General features: G+C 50.0%; 2 protein-coding genes across 2 annotated transcripts; one reads left to right on the top strand and one right to left on the bottom strand.

Annotated features, from left to right (window-relative positions):
• Nucleotides 1–5,847: 5,847 nt before the first annotated feature.
• LOC139355269 (heat shock 70 kDa protein 1A-like) lies at nucleotides 5,848–8,271 on the bottom strand. The gene has a single exon (XM_011768824.3). The coding sequence runs from the start codon at nucleotides 8,057–8,059 to the stop codon at nucleotides 6,134–6,136; it is 1,926 nt and encodes a 641-aa protein (XP_011767126.2). The 5' UTR covers nucleotides 8,060–8,271; the 3' UTR covers nucleotides 5,848–6,133.
• A 257-nt stretch (nucleotides 8,272–8,528) lies between these two features.
• Nucleotides 8,529–14,243, top strand: LOC105497606 (heat shock protein family A (Hsp70) member 1 like). Its single transcript, XM_011768823.3, has 2 exons — nucleotides 8,529–8,915; nucleotides 11,991–14,243. Exon 2 carries the CDS (start codon nucleotides 12,004–12,006, stop codon nucleotides 13,927–13,929), a length of 1,926 nt encoding a protein of 641 aa, XP_011767125.1. The 5' UTR covers nucleotides 8,529–8,915; nucleotides 11,991–12,003; the 3' UTR covers nucleotides 13,930–14,243.
• Nucleotides 14,244–15,942: the final 1,699 nt, after the last annotated feature.

Consider the following 15,942-nt stretch of genomic DNA (forward strand, 5'->3'; position numbering starts at 1 on the left):
AAGAGAACTGAAGAGGGAGTGCCAAGAACATAACTGCTACAGCAGTGTGGGGTAAGAGAGCTTTCTTCAGGCTGACTCTGCAGGGTGTTTTCCTTCCTTCTCCCTCTTCTTTTTATAGTTCCTCAAACAGTAGTTGTCTTAATTTTGTTCGTTTTAAAAGATGGTATAGAGCGGGAGCGATGGCTCACGCAGCACTTTGGGAGGCCGAGGTGGGTGGATCACCTGAGGTCAGGAGTTCGAGACCAGCCTGGCTAACATGGCAAAACCCCGTCTCATTTAAAAACACAAAAATTAGCCGGACGTGGTGGCACACACCTGTAATCCCAGCTACTCAGGAGCTGAGGCAGGATAATCACTTGAACCCAGGAGGTGGAGGTTGCAGTGAGCTGAGATCACTGCACTCCAGTCTGGGTGACAGAGCAAGACTCTGTCTCAAAAAAATAATAAATTAAAAAAAAAATAAGATGGTATAATTTTAAGTTCATCCAGACAAAAGCAAAAGAGTTAATTGATATGAAATCTAGCGGTAGGCATTCTTAACTGAATGAATGACATACGCTTCAATGACAAAGAGAACCCTGGCCATTTCCAGCAGCACGAAAAGAAAAAATCTGGGAAGGGAAAATCCTGGATTTGCATCTGCGCTCTACTTCTTTGGTGAGGCTGTTTTTCTTTTCAACAAGGAAGTACTTATAAGTTGACTAAATAACACAAGTTTTGACGTGTTCATCTCTAAAACAGCATTAACAATATCTGGACTGGGTGTGGTGGCTCACGTCGGTAATCCCAGTGCTTTAGGAAGCCAAGGCAGGCACTTGAACTCAGAAGTCCAAGATCAGTCTGGGCAACATAGTGGGTGGGACACCATGTCTAACCAAAAACTTTAAAAGTTAGCTGGGCGTGGTGGCAGGTGCCTGTAGTCCCAGCTACTTGGGAGGCTGAGGTGGGAGGATCGTTTGACCACAAGAGGTCAAGGCTGCAGTGAGCTATGATCACACCACTGCACTCCAGCCTGGGAGACAGAGATCCTCTCTGAAATTAAAAAAAATAAAATAAAAATTCCCTACATGATCAAAGAAAATATTATATTCTCCCTCCTTTTATTGGGGATCCCATACTCTCAGATGTGACTCCTAGTCATTCTTATTTAGGTGTTTAAAAGTTGGGGACCATTAGTAGGACTACAGCTGCTTTCAGCTTAATGTAAAAACTGTCCTAAGATCTGCAGGCACAGGCCATTCAGTCAAACCTTTTCATTTTCAAAGAGAGCACCAAGGATCAAAGAAGTTCAGTGGCTTGATCTGGTTACCCAGACGACAGGTTACAGAACTGGTGATTGGACCCACACGTTCTCACACTTATTTTGTACTTCTTCCCACACTGGCTTATCAACCTAACTGGCTTTTGTTTGCTTTTAATTTTGTGGTTAGACCTAATTGTTGTATTATCTAAAAAGGAAAACAAATGAACACAGTGCTGGGCTCTGCGAGCATTAAGGGCACCTCAGGTTTGTGATCAGCCAGGGACTCCCTTCCTGGCTGCTGCTCCTCTCTTCGGACTCACGACCATGGCCCCTACAAGCTCTTGCCTTCCCCACCTTCCAGCCCTCCCAGCCCTGCTTCTCCTTTCTGATAGAACAGATTGCTCAGGCAGAAAGAGGGGAAAGGAGGGGGGAGCCCTGTTACTATGGCAAAGTTGGCATACAGTTCACAGAATCTTCTGGACGTTAAATATAGAGTCCTGACTAACCTTGATGTTTTAGGACCGCTTGGCGAGGGGAGAGAGAGAGAGACTTGGGTGGCGCAGTTTGTTGGGCAGTGTCCCTAAGAATGACACAGCAGTTCTCGCCTTGAAGGTCAGAAAACTCTAGAAACTTCGGGCAGAGCCAACCACCGGGGAAAGAGCCTCAGCCAAACCTGAGGAAAGGCGGGGGAGCGCGGTGGGGAGGAAGAAAAGGCTGGGCCGCTGGGGCCTGAGGGCGGGGCTGGCTTCGGGGCTGCCTGTCCGACTCCTGCGTTTTCCGATGTGTTTTTTTTCCAAAAAGGGATTAAAGGAGGAAAGAAAGAAGGACCTTTCGAGTTTCTCTCAACTAGGTAACTTACGAGACGAAAATATTGGAGAGTTTTGTAACTTTCATACAACTAAATCAGATGCATTGGGTGGCCAGAGGCGAGAAGAGAAGGTCCCCACCGCCCGCGGCCAGCGCGCACCCGTCTGCGCGGGGACGCGCGACTGATGGGAAGGGAGTGGGGGACGGAGTCCGTTGGCTTTTGCCTACCGCCAGCTCAGCGCCCCGTTCTAGTCCCTCGCCCCGTGAGGCATCAAGAGAATAAGAAAATTAGACCCTCAGGAGTGATTCTCGGTTGCTGGGCTCCTCCGTAGTCCGAACCTGTGAACCGGCTCCAGCCCTTCTCCGGTGCCCTCCCTTCTAATTTTTTTTCAACTTTTTTTTGAGACAGGGTCTCCCAGGCTGGAGTGCAGTGGTGCAATCACGGCTCACTGCAGCCTCCATCTCCCGGGCTCAAGCGATCCTCCCTCCTCAGCCTCCTGGGTAGCTTGTTCTCCAGGTCCGCACCACCACGCCCTGCTCCTTTTTCTTCTCCAATTATTGATCGGGCTGGACACGGGCCAGCGGGGTGGGGCGGGTTTAACCCGGTGTCTGGAATGCTCCGCTGCCCTACCCCTCAAACATCCCTTTAAATAGTGGTGCTAGGAAAGGACAAGGGCCCGGTGGGCTTACTCCCTCTGGCTGAACTGCACCTGATAGATACCTCAGGGACGTTTCCCAAGGGGACGGATTTAGATCAATTAGCGGGAGGAATGGTAGCTGTCACAATTTTTTATATTCACGTAAGGATCGCCCCCTCAGAAATCGCCAATATTGCCCTCCCCCGAAATAACCTCATTTCCTCTTTTAGCCTAAAGCCGTATTATTTCTGCCCACTTCTCTCACATCTATAAAATACTGTAGTTAATTTTTTGTTTTGGTACCTTTTTCGTCTTTTGAGGATGACAAGAACTCTAAAGGCCAGGAGTAACAATAAGTGTATATGTTACAAAGTAAAATCCTGGGTTCAAAAGCCATATAAAATCAAATTTATTATCATAGCCTGCTGCCTTCTGAGGCCTGGTATAGGAAGGCAGGAGGTGATTGGAATCGAGGGGATATCTGTATTAGTTTTTCCACACCTGCAGTTATTTTTCCTGTTGCACTTTTCCTCCCTCAAAGTTCCTCTGCTACTCAAAACATCACTTCGTTTATGGATGGTGCTGCATTCTCTTTCCTAATTCCACAGCTTCCTCAACCTCTTTTCTTGAGGTTACAAAGTGAATATTTCAAGGTACAGTACTCTGTGCTAGGGTATGCAGGCAAGCAATAATTTGTATATATTTCTTGTTAAAACATCTACTAATAAGCTTGATTGATAGGGCCATAGGAACTCTCTTATTGCCTCCATTCAATGTTATGTCTGATGATTTCTCTACTGTTTCCACAAAGGCATTTGGTAGGTCCTTCTCAATCTCCACCCTTTTCCAACTACCCTTTTCCCCACCCATGCCACAGTAGTGGTAGTTGCTCCTGGTTTAGAGTCACTATAGGGTCTGCAGATCAGAGTCACAAATGCTACTGCAGCTCTGAAGGGGAGAGGAGGTCCTATAGCAAAAGCATATTCCCATAAAGATTGATTTACATTGTGGCCAAAGTCCACAGTACTACAGTTTAACTACCATAAGAGATAAGTGTTCCTCTATAGGCTGGCCTGGAAACCTAAGCATTTCATAGTTATTTTCTATTTTCAAACTTCCAAAGCAAGGTCTACCTGTATGTGTCATTTCCCGTAACACTGGATTTTCTTCATAACAAGTATTTAGTGAATGGTTTGATGGGCTTTGAGGTACACATAAGCTCATAAAGTGCTTTAATGTAAATATTGATACAATTGATTTTTTTCTTTTCTTTTTCTTTTTCTTTTTTTTTCCAGAGACAGGGTCTCACTCTGTTGCTCAGGCTGGAGTACAGTGGTGCAGTCATGGCTTATTGCAGCCTTGACCTTTACAATGTTATGCTACCGTCAACTCTATCTGGTTCCAAAACATTTTCATTGCCCTTAGATACTATTTATTTTTTCATTGAGACGGAGTTTCACTCATTGTCCAGGCTGGAGTGCAATAGCACGATCTTGGCTCACTGCAACATCTGCCTCCTGGGTTCAAGCGATTCTCCTGCCTCAGCCTCCCAAATTTCTGGGATTATAGGTGCCCGCCACCACGCCCAGCTACTTTTTTGTATTTTTAGTAGAAACGGGGTTTCACCCTGTTGGCCAGGCTGGCTCAAACTCTTGACCTGAGATGATCGACCCGCCTCGGCCTCCCAAAGTGCTGGGATTACGGGCATGAGCCACTGCGCCCGGCTGACACAATTTATTTTTATTTTTTGACATGAAGTTTCACTCTGTCATCCAGACTGGAGTGCAGTGGCGCAATCTCGGCTCACTGAAACCTCTGCCTTCCGAGTTCAAGCGATTCACCTGCCTCAGCCTCCCAAATAGTTGGGATTCCAGGTGCCCACCATCGTGCCTAATTTTTTACTTTTAGTGGAGCAGGAGCAGGGGGCGGGGGGAGGGGGGAGCCTCACCATGTTGGCCAGGCTGGTCTCGAACTCCTGACCTCAGGTGATCTGCCTGCCTCGGTCTCCCAAAGTGATGGGATTACAGGCGTGAGCCACCATACCCGGCCAGATACAATTTATTTTTAAAGGGGCTCACTCTGGGAGCTTTAAAGATTGTAGTGGGCGTTTTCCAACAAGGAGGGAATTACTTCTGGGATGCTAGCAGCTGGGGCATGAAGCATCTCCAAGGGAAAGTGCATGGGAGTGAAGTCTGTATGTAGGTCTTCCTGGCTTGGGTGCTCACTGGGGTACTTAAATTGTAGGTGATAACTGCTAAGAATGTGGCATTTCTATTTTAGTATGCTTTCAGTCATAAGAGAGGCAACAAGCCAAACCCTTCCATTTTAAAAGATGACAACTAAAGCACATGTGCATAACTCAGCAAGCCAGTGCATGTACCCCTATTTTTTCACTTTGAAATGTAGGACACTCCTTCCATTCCGTGTTGAATCTAGATTAAATATCAAGTCCATAAGCTTATTAGGTGTACCTACAGGAGGTAGGAGCACTGGCCTCCCATCTAACTGCATCCTCTCTGACCACTTTTGCAGAAACATCCCCCACCCCACCCCACCTCTTTTGAGACCAATCTTAAACACCAATTTGAGGCTACCCTCCCAGGTGTTAAACTTTTTCTGTACCCTCAGGCTAAACACCCAATTAGCATCAACAAGCTTTACTATTTTTTTTTTTTAACTTTCTCTTTTTTGTGTGTGTGTAAGACAGAGTCTCGCTGTGACGCCCAGGCTAGAGTGCAATGGCGTGATCTCAGCTCACTGCTACCACTGCTTCCTGGGTTCAAGCAATTCTCCTGCCTCAGCTTCCCTGGGACAACAGGCACGCACCACCACGCCCGGCTAATTTTTGTGTTTTTAGTAGAGACAGGGTTTCACCACATTGGCCAGGTTGGTCTGGAACTCCTGACCTCAAGTGATCCACCCACCTCGGCCTCCCAAAGTGCTGGGATTACAGGCTTGAGCCACCACGCCCGGCCAGAATTAAGAAGCTTTACTGGAGCATACCATTTGTCTAACACAAATGGATCACATTACAATAGCCACACTTCTCTAATATCTGCCCTTACTGGAGACAAAAATGCCATTCCATTTTAGACGCTATGAGAAAGACAACCTATGCAGACCCTGCTGACCCCCAAATAAAGGAAAAAAAGGCATCACTTGAATTTTAAAGTTTATTTACTTTGAAGTAACTAACTTAAAAAATGGCCTGAGTTCAGTGTATTACAAAGAAGAAATGGTCATAAGATGGCAGTATAAATTCATCTCTACACGTAGAGACCGGAAAAAAAGCAAGTTCAGTATTTCACCAAAAAAGTTACATTCAGTACTTCACCAAAAAACTTGAACATTGCAAACACAGGAAACTAAGAAATGACAAACAGAAATATTAGGAAATACAAAGTCTTGAAGCGCCAAAACAAAAACAGTAATCTTGGGAAGGCTCCTAATCTACCTCCTCAATGGTGGGGCCTGACCCAGACCCTCCCTTGGGACCCTGAGCCCCGAAGCTGCCAGGCCCAGGACCACCTGCACCCTGGTACAGTCCGCTGATGATGGGGTTACACACCTGCTCCAGCTCCTTCCTCTTGTGCTCAAACTCGTCCTTCTCGGCCAGAGTGTTGGCATCCAGCCACGAGATGACCTCTTGACACTTGTCCAGCACCTTCTTCTTGTCGGCCTCGCTGATCTTGCCCTTGAGCCCCTCATCCTCCACGGCGCTCTTCATGTTGAAGGCGTACGACTCCAGGGCGTTCTTGGCTGACACCCTCTCGCGCTGCACCTCGTCTTCCGCTTTGTACTTCTCTGCCTCCTGCACCATGCGCTCGATCTCCTCCTTGCTCAGGCGGCCCTTGTCGTTGGTGATGGTGATCTTGTTGGCCTTGCCGGTGCTCTTGTCCGTGGCCGTGACGTTCAGGATGCCGTTGGCATCGATGTCGAAGGTCACCTCGATCTGGGGCACGCCCCTGGGGGCCGGAGGGATGCCGCTCAGCTCGAAGCGCCCCAACAGATTGTTGTCCTTCGTCATGGCCCTCTCGCCCTCGTACACCTGGATCAGCACCCCGGGTTGGTTGTCCGAGTAGGTGGTGAAGATCTGTGTCTGCTTGGTGGGGATGGTGGAGTTGCGCTTGATCAGGGCAGTCATCACGCCTCCGGCCGTCTCCAGCCCCAGCGACAGCGGAGCCACGTCCAGCAGCAGCAGGTCCTGCACGTTCTCGGACTTGTCCCCCATCAGGATGGCCGCCTGCACCGCCGCCCCGTAGGCCACAGCCTCGTCGGGGTTGATGCTCTTGTTCAGGTCGCGCCCGTTGAAGAAGTCCTGCAGCAGCTTCTGCACCTTGGGGATGCGGGTAGAGCCCCCGACCAGGACCAGGTCGTGGATCTGGGCCTTGTCCAGCTTGGCGTCGCGCAGAGCCTTCTCCACGGGCTCCAGGGTGCTTCGGAACAGGTCCGAGCACAGCTCCTCGAACCTCGCCCTGGTGATGGACGTGTAGAAGTCGATGCCCTCAAACAGGGAGTCGATCTCCAGGCTGGCCTGGGTGCTGGACGACAGGGTCCTCTTGGCCCTCTCGCAGGCGGTGCGCAGCCGCCTCACGGCTCGCTTGTTCTGGCTGATGTCCTTCTTGTGTTTTCTCTTGAACTCCTCCACGAAGTGGTTCACCAGCCTGTTGTCAAAGTCCTCCCCACCCAGGTGGGTGTCCCCGGCCGTGGCTTTCACCTCGAAGATGCCGTCGTCGATCGTCAGGATGGACACGTCGAAGGTGCCCCCGCCCAGGTCAAAGATGAGCACGTTGCGCTCGCCCTTGCCCGTTCTGTCCAGGCCGTAGGCGATGGCCGCCGCCGTGGGCTCGTTGATGATCCGCAGCACGTTGAGCCCCGCGATCACCCCGGCATCCTTGGTGGCCTGGCGCTGCGAGTCGTTGAAGTAGGCCGGCACGGTGATCACCGCGTTGGTCACCGGGTAGCCCAGGTACGCCTCGGCGATCTCCTTCATCTTGGTCAGCACCATGGACGAGATCTCCTCGGGGTAGAATGCCTTGGTCTCCCCCTTGTAGCTCACCTGCACCTTGGGCTTGTCTCCGTCGTTGATCACCTGGAAAGGCCAGTGCTTCATGTCCGACTGCACCACCGGGTCGCCGAACTTGCGGCCGATCAGCCGCTTCGCGTCAAACACGGTGTTCTGCGGGTTCAGCGCCACCTGGTTCTTGGCCGCATCCCCGATCAGCCGCTCGGTGTCTGTGAAAGCCACGTAGCTGGGGGTGGTGCGGTTGCCCTGGTCGTTGGCGATGATCTCCACCTTGCCGTGCTGGAACACCCCCACACAGGAGTAGGTGGTGCCCAGGTCGATGCCGATCGCCGCGGCTTTGGCCATGCCGGTGCCCTGCTGTCTGCTCCGCTCCGAGATTCGGGACTGGAAACGGCGGACGGGACCCGCGACAAGAGCTCACTCCTCCGGAACGCCGGAAACTCAACGGCGCTGGTGCCTGCAGCCGCACAGGTTCGCTCTGGGAAGCCTCGGGACGACGGGAGCCACGCTCTGGAAACGCAGCGATTTCTCGCAGCAGCTCCTGAGGCTGGCCGTTTTCCGGACCGAGGGCCCCTCGGCGTTTATAAGCCGTCGCGGAGACCCGCCTTTTCCCTTCTGAGCCAATCACCGAGCTCGATGAGGCTGCCAGGTCGGGAATATTCCAGGGGTTTCGCCTCCCGTCCTGCCCCCCAGCCTTCCTTGGACCAATCAGAGGCCAGGGTGCCGCCCCCTGCTCAGAACTCTCCAGAGTCTTCTGGGATTCACTGGAGGGGACAGGGGCCCTGAGAAAAAGGGGGAGTGGCGGTGGGAAGGGTGTTGGTCTCCATGGCGATGCTGGCCGCCTCCGCTTCAGCGCCTAATTGACAGGAAGGGTCGGCGCTGGGCTTTTAATTGTGGGGGCTTGTGCAGTTATGGGCAGGCGGATGGTGCGGGGAGCGGGTGACGCGCGTCCAGGGGAGGGTGGGGGCGTTTGTGTTGACACTGCCGGGGCACGTTACAATGGAGACACTGTCTCTGACCTCATGGGCCAGTTTGGAGAAAGATGACTGAGTTGGAGCCCGCTCAAATTTGCAGGGAGGGACGGGGTGGGGGGTGGGGGGACCCCGGTTGTGCAGTTTTATATTGAGGGAGCCCCCACCTACTCGCCGGGGCTCCATAATTTGAACGTTTCCAAACTGAAGCGAAGGCGTCGGGAGACTAGGTGAGCCAGTTAGGGATCTGATTGATTGTGAACCTGCAAGGCCCAGTAGGTCCTTGTTTGGGAAAGTAGTGGAAAGTTCCCTAGTTGGTTTAAGCCTGAGGTATATGGGCGTTGGCTGATCCGGGTAGGAGGAGCACTTGGGGAAAGCTAAGATGGCTCCAGATTGATTGGTCAGAGCAGCCAGAATGGGGGAGGTGGGAAAAGGGGGAGGCGGGGAAGGAAGCGGAGTAATTGGGAGGCGGGGGAAGGGAGTGCGGCCAGGTGGGGAAGTGGGGAGGCGGGGTAAGGGGGAGGCGGGGTAAGAGGGAGGCGGGGTGAAGGGGAGGCGGGGTGAAGGGGAGGCGGGGTGAAGGGGAGGCGGGGTGAAGGGGAGGCGGGGTGAAGGGGAGGCGGGGTGAAGGGGAGGCGGGGTGAAGGGGGAGGCGGGGTAAGGGGGAGGCGGGGTAAGGGGGAGGTGGAGGAAAGAGAGTTCGGCCTAGGAATCTGAGGTGTGGAGAGGGGTAGACCCTAAACCGTTTATTTTTTTTTATTTTATTTTTTTGAGAGGGAGTCTCGCTCTGTCCTCAGGCTGGAGTGCAGTGGCACGATCTTGGCTCACTGCAAGCTTCGCCTTCCGAGTTCTCGCCATTCTCCTGCCTCAGCCTCCCGGGTAGCTGGGACTGCAGGCGCCCGCCACCACGCCCGGCTAATTGCTCCGCCTCCCGGGTTCAAGCTATTCTCCTGCCTCAGCCTCCGGAGTAGCTGGAACTACAGGCGCCCGCCACCACGCCCGGCTAATTTTTTCTTTTTTTAGTAGAGACGGGGTTTCACCGTGTTAGCCAGGATGGTCTCGATCTGCTGACCTCGTGATCCGCCCGCCTCGGCCTCCCAAAGTGCTGGGATAACAGGCGTAAGCCACCGCGCCCGGCCCTTAAACCCTTTATTGATTAGTTATTGACTCCAGAAAACGGGTTTTCTTTAGGAGAAGGGTGGAGATACTGTCTGGACCGCATGTCTTTTGAGAAAACTCGCGGGCTTGTGGGTTTCTAGCAGTCATCTTCAGGCTGACTGGAATTGACTGCCTATGAACCCCTAGTAGAGAATAGTATCCCCGGAAGGCAGCAGAACTCAAGTGTGGAGGCTGATGTCTCTTGGAAGAGACCAGAATGTACACTACTCTTGGGTCATAAAGAGACAGAGTCCCACAATAAAATATATGACAGACACAGGAACAGGACAGTAGAATTAGGTCACTTGGAAAATTGAAAACAATATACAGCTACTTGCTTCCAAACTCCTTTGAGTAGCTGAGAATACTTTACCCTGTCCAAAAAGCACTCTGCCATGACAGTAGCGTCTCCATGTATTTGTATAGGTTTGTTCATAGCAACATTATTCTGTAAACTGTGTCCATCGAGAGATGCATAAGCAAAATGTGGTATATAGGCCGGGTGCGGTGGCTCATGCCTGTCATCCCAGAACTTTGGGAGACCGAGGCGGGCGGATCATTTAAGGTTAGGAGTTTGAGACCAGCCTGGCCAACATGGTGAAACTCTGTTTGTACTAAAAATACAAAAATTATCAGGGTGCGACAGTGCACGCCTGTAGTCCCAGCTCCTCGGGAGGCTGAGGCAGGAGAATTAGCTTGAACCCAGAAGGTGGAGGTTGCAGTGAGTCAAGATCGCGCCACTGCACTCCAGCCTGGGCAACAGAGTGAGACTCTGTCTCAAAACAAAAACAGAAATGAAGTTGTATATAAATATTGTGAATATTACTCAGCCTTAGGAAGGAAATTCTGACATGTTACAACATGGATGAAACCTGTGCACATAAGCTAAGTGAAATAAGCAAAGTCACAAAAGGACAAATACTGTATAATTCCACTTATATGAAGTTACAAGAGTAGTCAAATTCATAGAGATAGAAAAAAGAGGTCAGGTGCCTTGGCTCGAGCCTATAATCCCAACTCTTGGTAACTTGGAGGTGGGAGGAGATTTCCTTGAGCCCAGGAGTGAGAAACTAGCTTGGGCAACATAGGGAGACCCTGTCTCTAAAAAAAAATTAAAAATTAACTGGGTGTAGTGGCATTCACCTGTGGTCCCAGGTACTTGGGAGGCTAAGACAAAAGGATCCCATGAGTCTGGGAGGTCAAGACTGCAGTGAACCATGATCACACCACTGTAGTGCAGTCTGTGTGACAAAATGAGACCCTGTCTCTAAAAAAAATGAGAAAAAAGAATGGTAGTTACCAGGGGCTAAAGGGAGGGGAAAACGAGAGTTGCTTAATGAGTATACAGTTTCAGTTTTGCGAGATGAACAGAATATTGGAAATCGGTTGACCGATTTCAATCACCACTGTGATTGAACTCACTACCAAACTCTACACTTAAAAATGGTTAAGATGGTACAATTTGTGTGTATTTTACCACAATAAAAAATAAAAAATAGGCTGGACAAGATGTTCACTCCTGTAATCCCAGTACTTGGGGAGGTTGAGGCTGAAGAATCGTTTGAGCCCATGAGTTTGAGACCAGCCTAAGCAACATAGTGAGACCCCATCTATACACAAAATTTAAAAAGTAGCCAGGCAGAGGGCTGGTCATCGTGGCTTACACCTATAATCCCAGCACTTTGGGAGGCTGAGGCGGGCGGATCACCTGAGGTCAGGAGTTCAAGACCAGCCTGGCCAACATAGTGAAACCATGAAACCCCATATCTACTAAAAATACAAAAATTAGCCAGGCGTGGTGGCACCCCCATAATCCCAGCCACTCGGGAAGCTGAGACAGGAGAATTGCTTGAACTCAGGAGGTGGAGGTTGCAGTGAGCCTAGATCATGCCACTGCAGTCCAGCCTGGATGACAAAGTGAGACTCCATCTCAAAAAAAAAAAAAAAAATTTAGCCAGGCATGATGTCTCCAGTTACTCTGGAGGCTGAGGCAGGAAGACTGCTGGAGCCCAGGAGATCAAAGCTGCAGTGAGCTATGACTGCGCCTCTGCACTCCAACCTGGGTGACAGAGGAAGACCCTGTCTCAAAAAAATAAATAACATTGAAAAGCATTCTGCCAAAACAGTATCTCATTCTTTCTCCATAGGCCTCAGAGAACCATGGCTGCTGCCAAGGGAATTGCCATAGGTATCGACCTGGGCACCACCTACTCCTGTGTGGGGGTGTTCCAGCACGGCAAGGTGGAGATCATCGCCAATGACCAGGGCAACCGCACCACCCCCAGCTACGTGGCCTTCACAGACACCGAGCGGCTCATTGGGGATGCGGCCAAGAACCAGGTAGCCATGAATCCCCAGAACACTGTTTTTGATGCCAAACGTCTGATCGGCAGGAAATTTAATGATCCTGTTGTGCAATCAGATATGAAACTTTGGCCTTTTCAAGTGATTAATGAAGGAGGCAAGCCCAAAGTGCTTGTGTCCTACAAAGGGGAGAACAAAGCTTTCTACCCTGAGGAAATCTCTTCGATGGTACTGACTAAGATGAAAGAGACTGCTGAGGCGTTTTTGGGCCACCCTGTCACCAATGCAGTGATTACCGTGCCAGCCTATTTCAATGACTCTCAACGTCAGGCTACTAAGGATGCAGGTGTGATTGCTGGACTTAATGTGCTACGAATCATCAATGAGCCCACAGCTGCTGCCATTGCCTATGGTTTAGATAAAGGAGGTCGAGGAGAACGACATGTCCTGATTTTTGATCTGGGTGGAGGCACATTTGATGTGTCAATTCTGACCATAGATGATGGGATTTTTGAGGTAAAGGCCACTGCTGGGGACACTCACCTGGGTGGGGAGGACTTTGACAACAGGCTTGTGAGCCACTTCGTGGAAGAGTTCAAGCGGAAGCACAAGAAGGACATCAGCCAGAACAAGCGAGCCGTGAGGCGGCTGCGCACAGCCTGCGAGAGGGCCAAGAGGACCCTGTCGTCCAGCACCCAGGCCAACCTAGAAATTGATTCACTTTATGAAGGCATTGACTTCTACACATCCATCACCAGAGCTCGATTTGAAGAGTTGTGTGCAGACCTTTTTAGGGGTACCCTGGAGCCTGTAGAAAAAGCACTTCGGGATGCCAAGATGGATAAGGCTAAAATCCATGACATTGTTTTAGTAGGGGGCTCCACCCGCATCCCCAAGGTGCAGCGGCTGCTTCAGGACTACTTTAATGGACGTGATCTCAACAAGAGCATCAACCCTGATGAGGCAGTAGCATATGGGGCTGCGGTACAGGCGGCCATCCTGATGGGGGACAAGTCTGAGAAGGTGCAGGACCTGCTGCTGCTGGACGTGGCTCCCCTGTCGCTGGGGCTGGAGACGGCCGGGGGTGTGATGACTGCCCTGATCAAGCGTAACTCCACCATCCCCACCAAGCAGACACAGATCTTCACCACCTACTCCGACAACCAACCCGGGGTGCTGATCCAGGTATACGAAGGTGAGAGGGCCATGACGAAGGACAACAACCTGCTAGGGCGCTTTGACCTGACTGGAATCCCTCCAGCACCCAGGGGAGTTCCTCAGATCGAGGTGACGTTTGACATTGATGCCAATGGTATTCTCAATGTCACAGCCATGGACAAGAGCACAGGGAAGGCCAACAAGATCACCATCACCAATGACAAGGGCCGCCTGAGCAAGGAGGAGATTGAGCGCATGGTTCTGGATGCTGAGAAATATAAAGCTGAAGATGAGGTCCAGAGGGAGAAAATTGCTGCAAAGAATGCCTTAGAATCCTATGCTTTTAACATGAAGAGTGTTGTGAGTGATGAAGGTTTGAAGGGCAAGATCAGTGAGTCTGATAAAAAGAAAATACTGGATAAATGCAATGAACTTCTTTCGTGGCTGGAGGCCAATCAACTGGCAGAGAAAGATGAGTTTGATCATAAGAGAAAGGAATTGGAGCAGATGTGTAACCCCATCATCACAAAACTCTACCAGGGAGGATGCACTGGGCCTGCCTGTGGAACAGGGTATGCGCCTGGAAGGCCTGCCACAGGCCCCACAATTGAAGAAGTAGATTAATTCTTTTTGGAACTGAAGCATCCTAGGATGCCTCTACGTGTATTTCATTCCCCTCATCTTCAAACATCATTATTATTCTTGACCAGACCTGAACCTAAGTTACCATCCCTTGGGAATTCTGGAGGAGGAGTCTCATGCACCACCTATCACACTCCCTCATATCCTGTTTCTGCCTCTGGAATGGACTCAGGAAAACTAGGCCCCTCTTTAAACCGTGTGATGTATTTGAATGTCTGTTATTTCCAGCCACCCTAACATTCTTCTTCCTGTGTGGATGCTTATTTGTCAATCAGTAAATTTGTTCCTAAAGGAAATTACTTCTGGTATTTAGGCTGTGAATGTACCTCGAAGGGGAGAGTTCATGGAGAGAGCATGTGTTCTCTGATTGTGAGCTCACTGTGAATGATTAAATTAGTAAGGGTAAAGTATTTGAATTTTCATGAACTCATTGGGTTTTTTTTTCTTTTCTTTTCTTTTCTTTTTTTTTTTTTTGAGATGAAGTCTTGCCCTGTCGCCCAGGCTGGAGTACAGTGGCACAATCTCGGCTCACTGCAAGCTCTGCTTCCCGGGTTCACGCCATTCTCCTGCCTCAGCCTCCCGAGTAGCTGGGACTGCAGGCGTCCACCACCATGCCCGGCTAATTTTTTGTATTGTTTTAGTAGAGATGGGGTTTCACCATGTTAGCCAGGATGGTCTCAATCTCCTGACCTCAGAATCTGCCCACCTCAGCCTCCCAAAGTGCTGGGATTACAGGTGTGAGCCACCGCGCCCGGCCCATGAACTCATTGTTTCAATCAGCACATAATTTTTGATCCTCAGATACCTTTAGCACAGATGGAACAGATTGTAAACTATAACTGCTTTTAATCAGTTACAGGCTGGTTTTGGTGTTTAGGACTCAGCTTGGGGTGGAGGGACAAATCCTGCTTGATGTCCTGATGTATAGGTAAGGTCCAGGAGGTTCAGCATCTGTGCACTCACAGAGTTCATTGTTTACATTCATTATATGGAGAAAATATTTCTTTTCTTTCTTTTTTTTTTTTTTTTGGAGACAGAGTTTCACTCTTGTCGCCCAGGCTGGAGTGCAATGGCACGACCTTGGCTCACTGCAACCTTCGCCTCCCGGATTCAAGCAATTCTTCTGCCTCAGCCTCCTGAGTAGCTGGGATTACAGGCGCTCACCACTACACTCAGCTAATGTTTGTGTTTTTAGTAGAGATGGGGTTTCACCATGTTGACGAGGCTGTTCTGAACTCCTGACCTAGGTGATACACCCACCTCAGCCTCCTAAAGTGCTGGGATTATAGGCGTGAGCCACCATGCCTAGCCCCAGAAAATATTTCTATAACAAACTCTTGACAAATAAGTACTTCTATGCAAGATGACAAATATAAGTTTATGAAGTCTTAGTCCATGAAAAAATATTTTTACCGGCCGGGTGCAGTGGCTGACACCTGTTATCCCAGCACTTTGGGAGGCCGAGGTGGGTGGATCATGAGGTCAAGAGATCGAGACCATCCTGCCCAACATGGTGAAACCTCGTCACTACTAAAAATACAAAAATTAGCTGAGCATGGTGGTGCACGCCTGTAGTCCCAGCTACTCGGGAGGGTGAGGCAGAGGAATTGCTTGAACCTGGGTTGTGGAGGTTGCAGTGAGCTGAGATCGTGGCACCGCACTCCAGCCTGATGACAGAGCAAGACTGCATCTCAAAAAAATTTGTTTTCTTTTACCTGTGTCCTAATATACATTTATAAAAACCTGGGGGACATGAGTTAGAATGATATGTAACTGTGCATTTCTGTCTGTGTTTGAAACATTTGGCAGTGAAATGTTAGACTGGGTTATTTGCATCTGTAAGCCACAGTCTCTTTTTACTCAGTCCTTTACAGGACAGTCTTGGCAAAAGTGTGTAAGAAATATGGAGATTGAGGTTGGCTCCTTTGGAGAAATATATTTATTGGTAACCTTTGATAAAACCAAAATTTGTGCTCCAGCTCCTTATCTCTGGGA

Source organism: Macaca nemestrina, chromosome 5, assembly GCF_043159975.1.
Source record: "Macaca nemestrina isolate mMacNem1 chromosome 5, mMacNem.hap1, whole genome shotgun sequence".
Taxonomy (NCBI): Eukaryota; Metazoa; Chordata; class Mammalia; order Primates; family Cercopithecidae; genus Macaca; species Macaca nemestrina.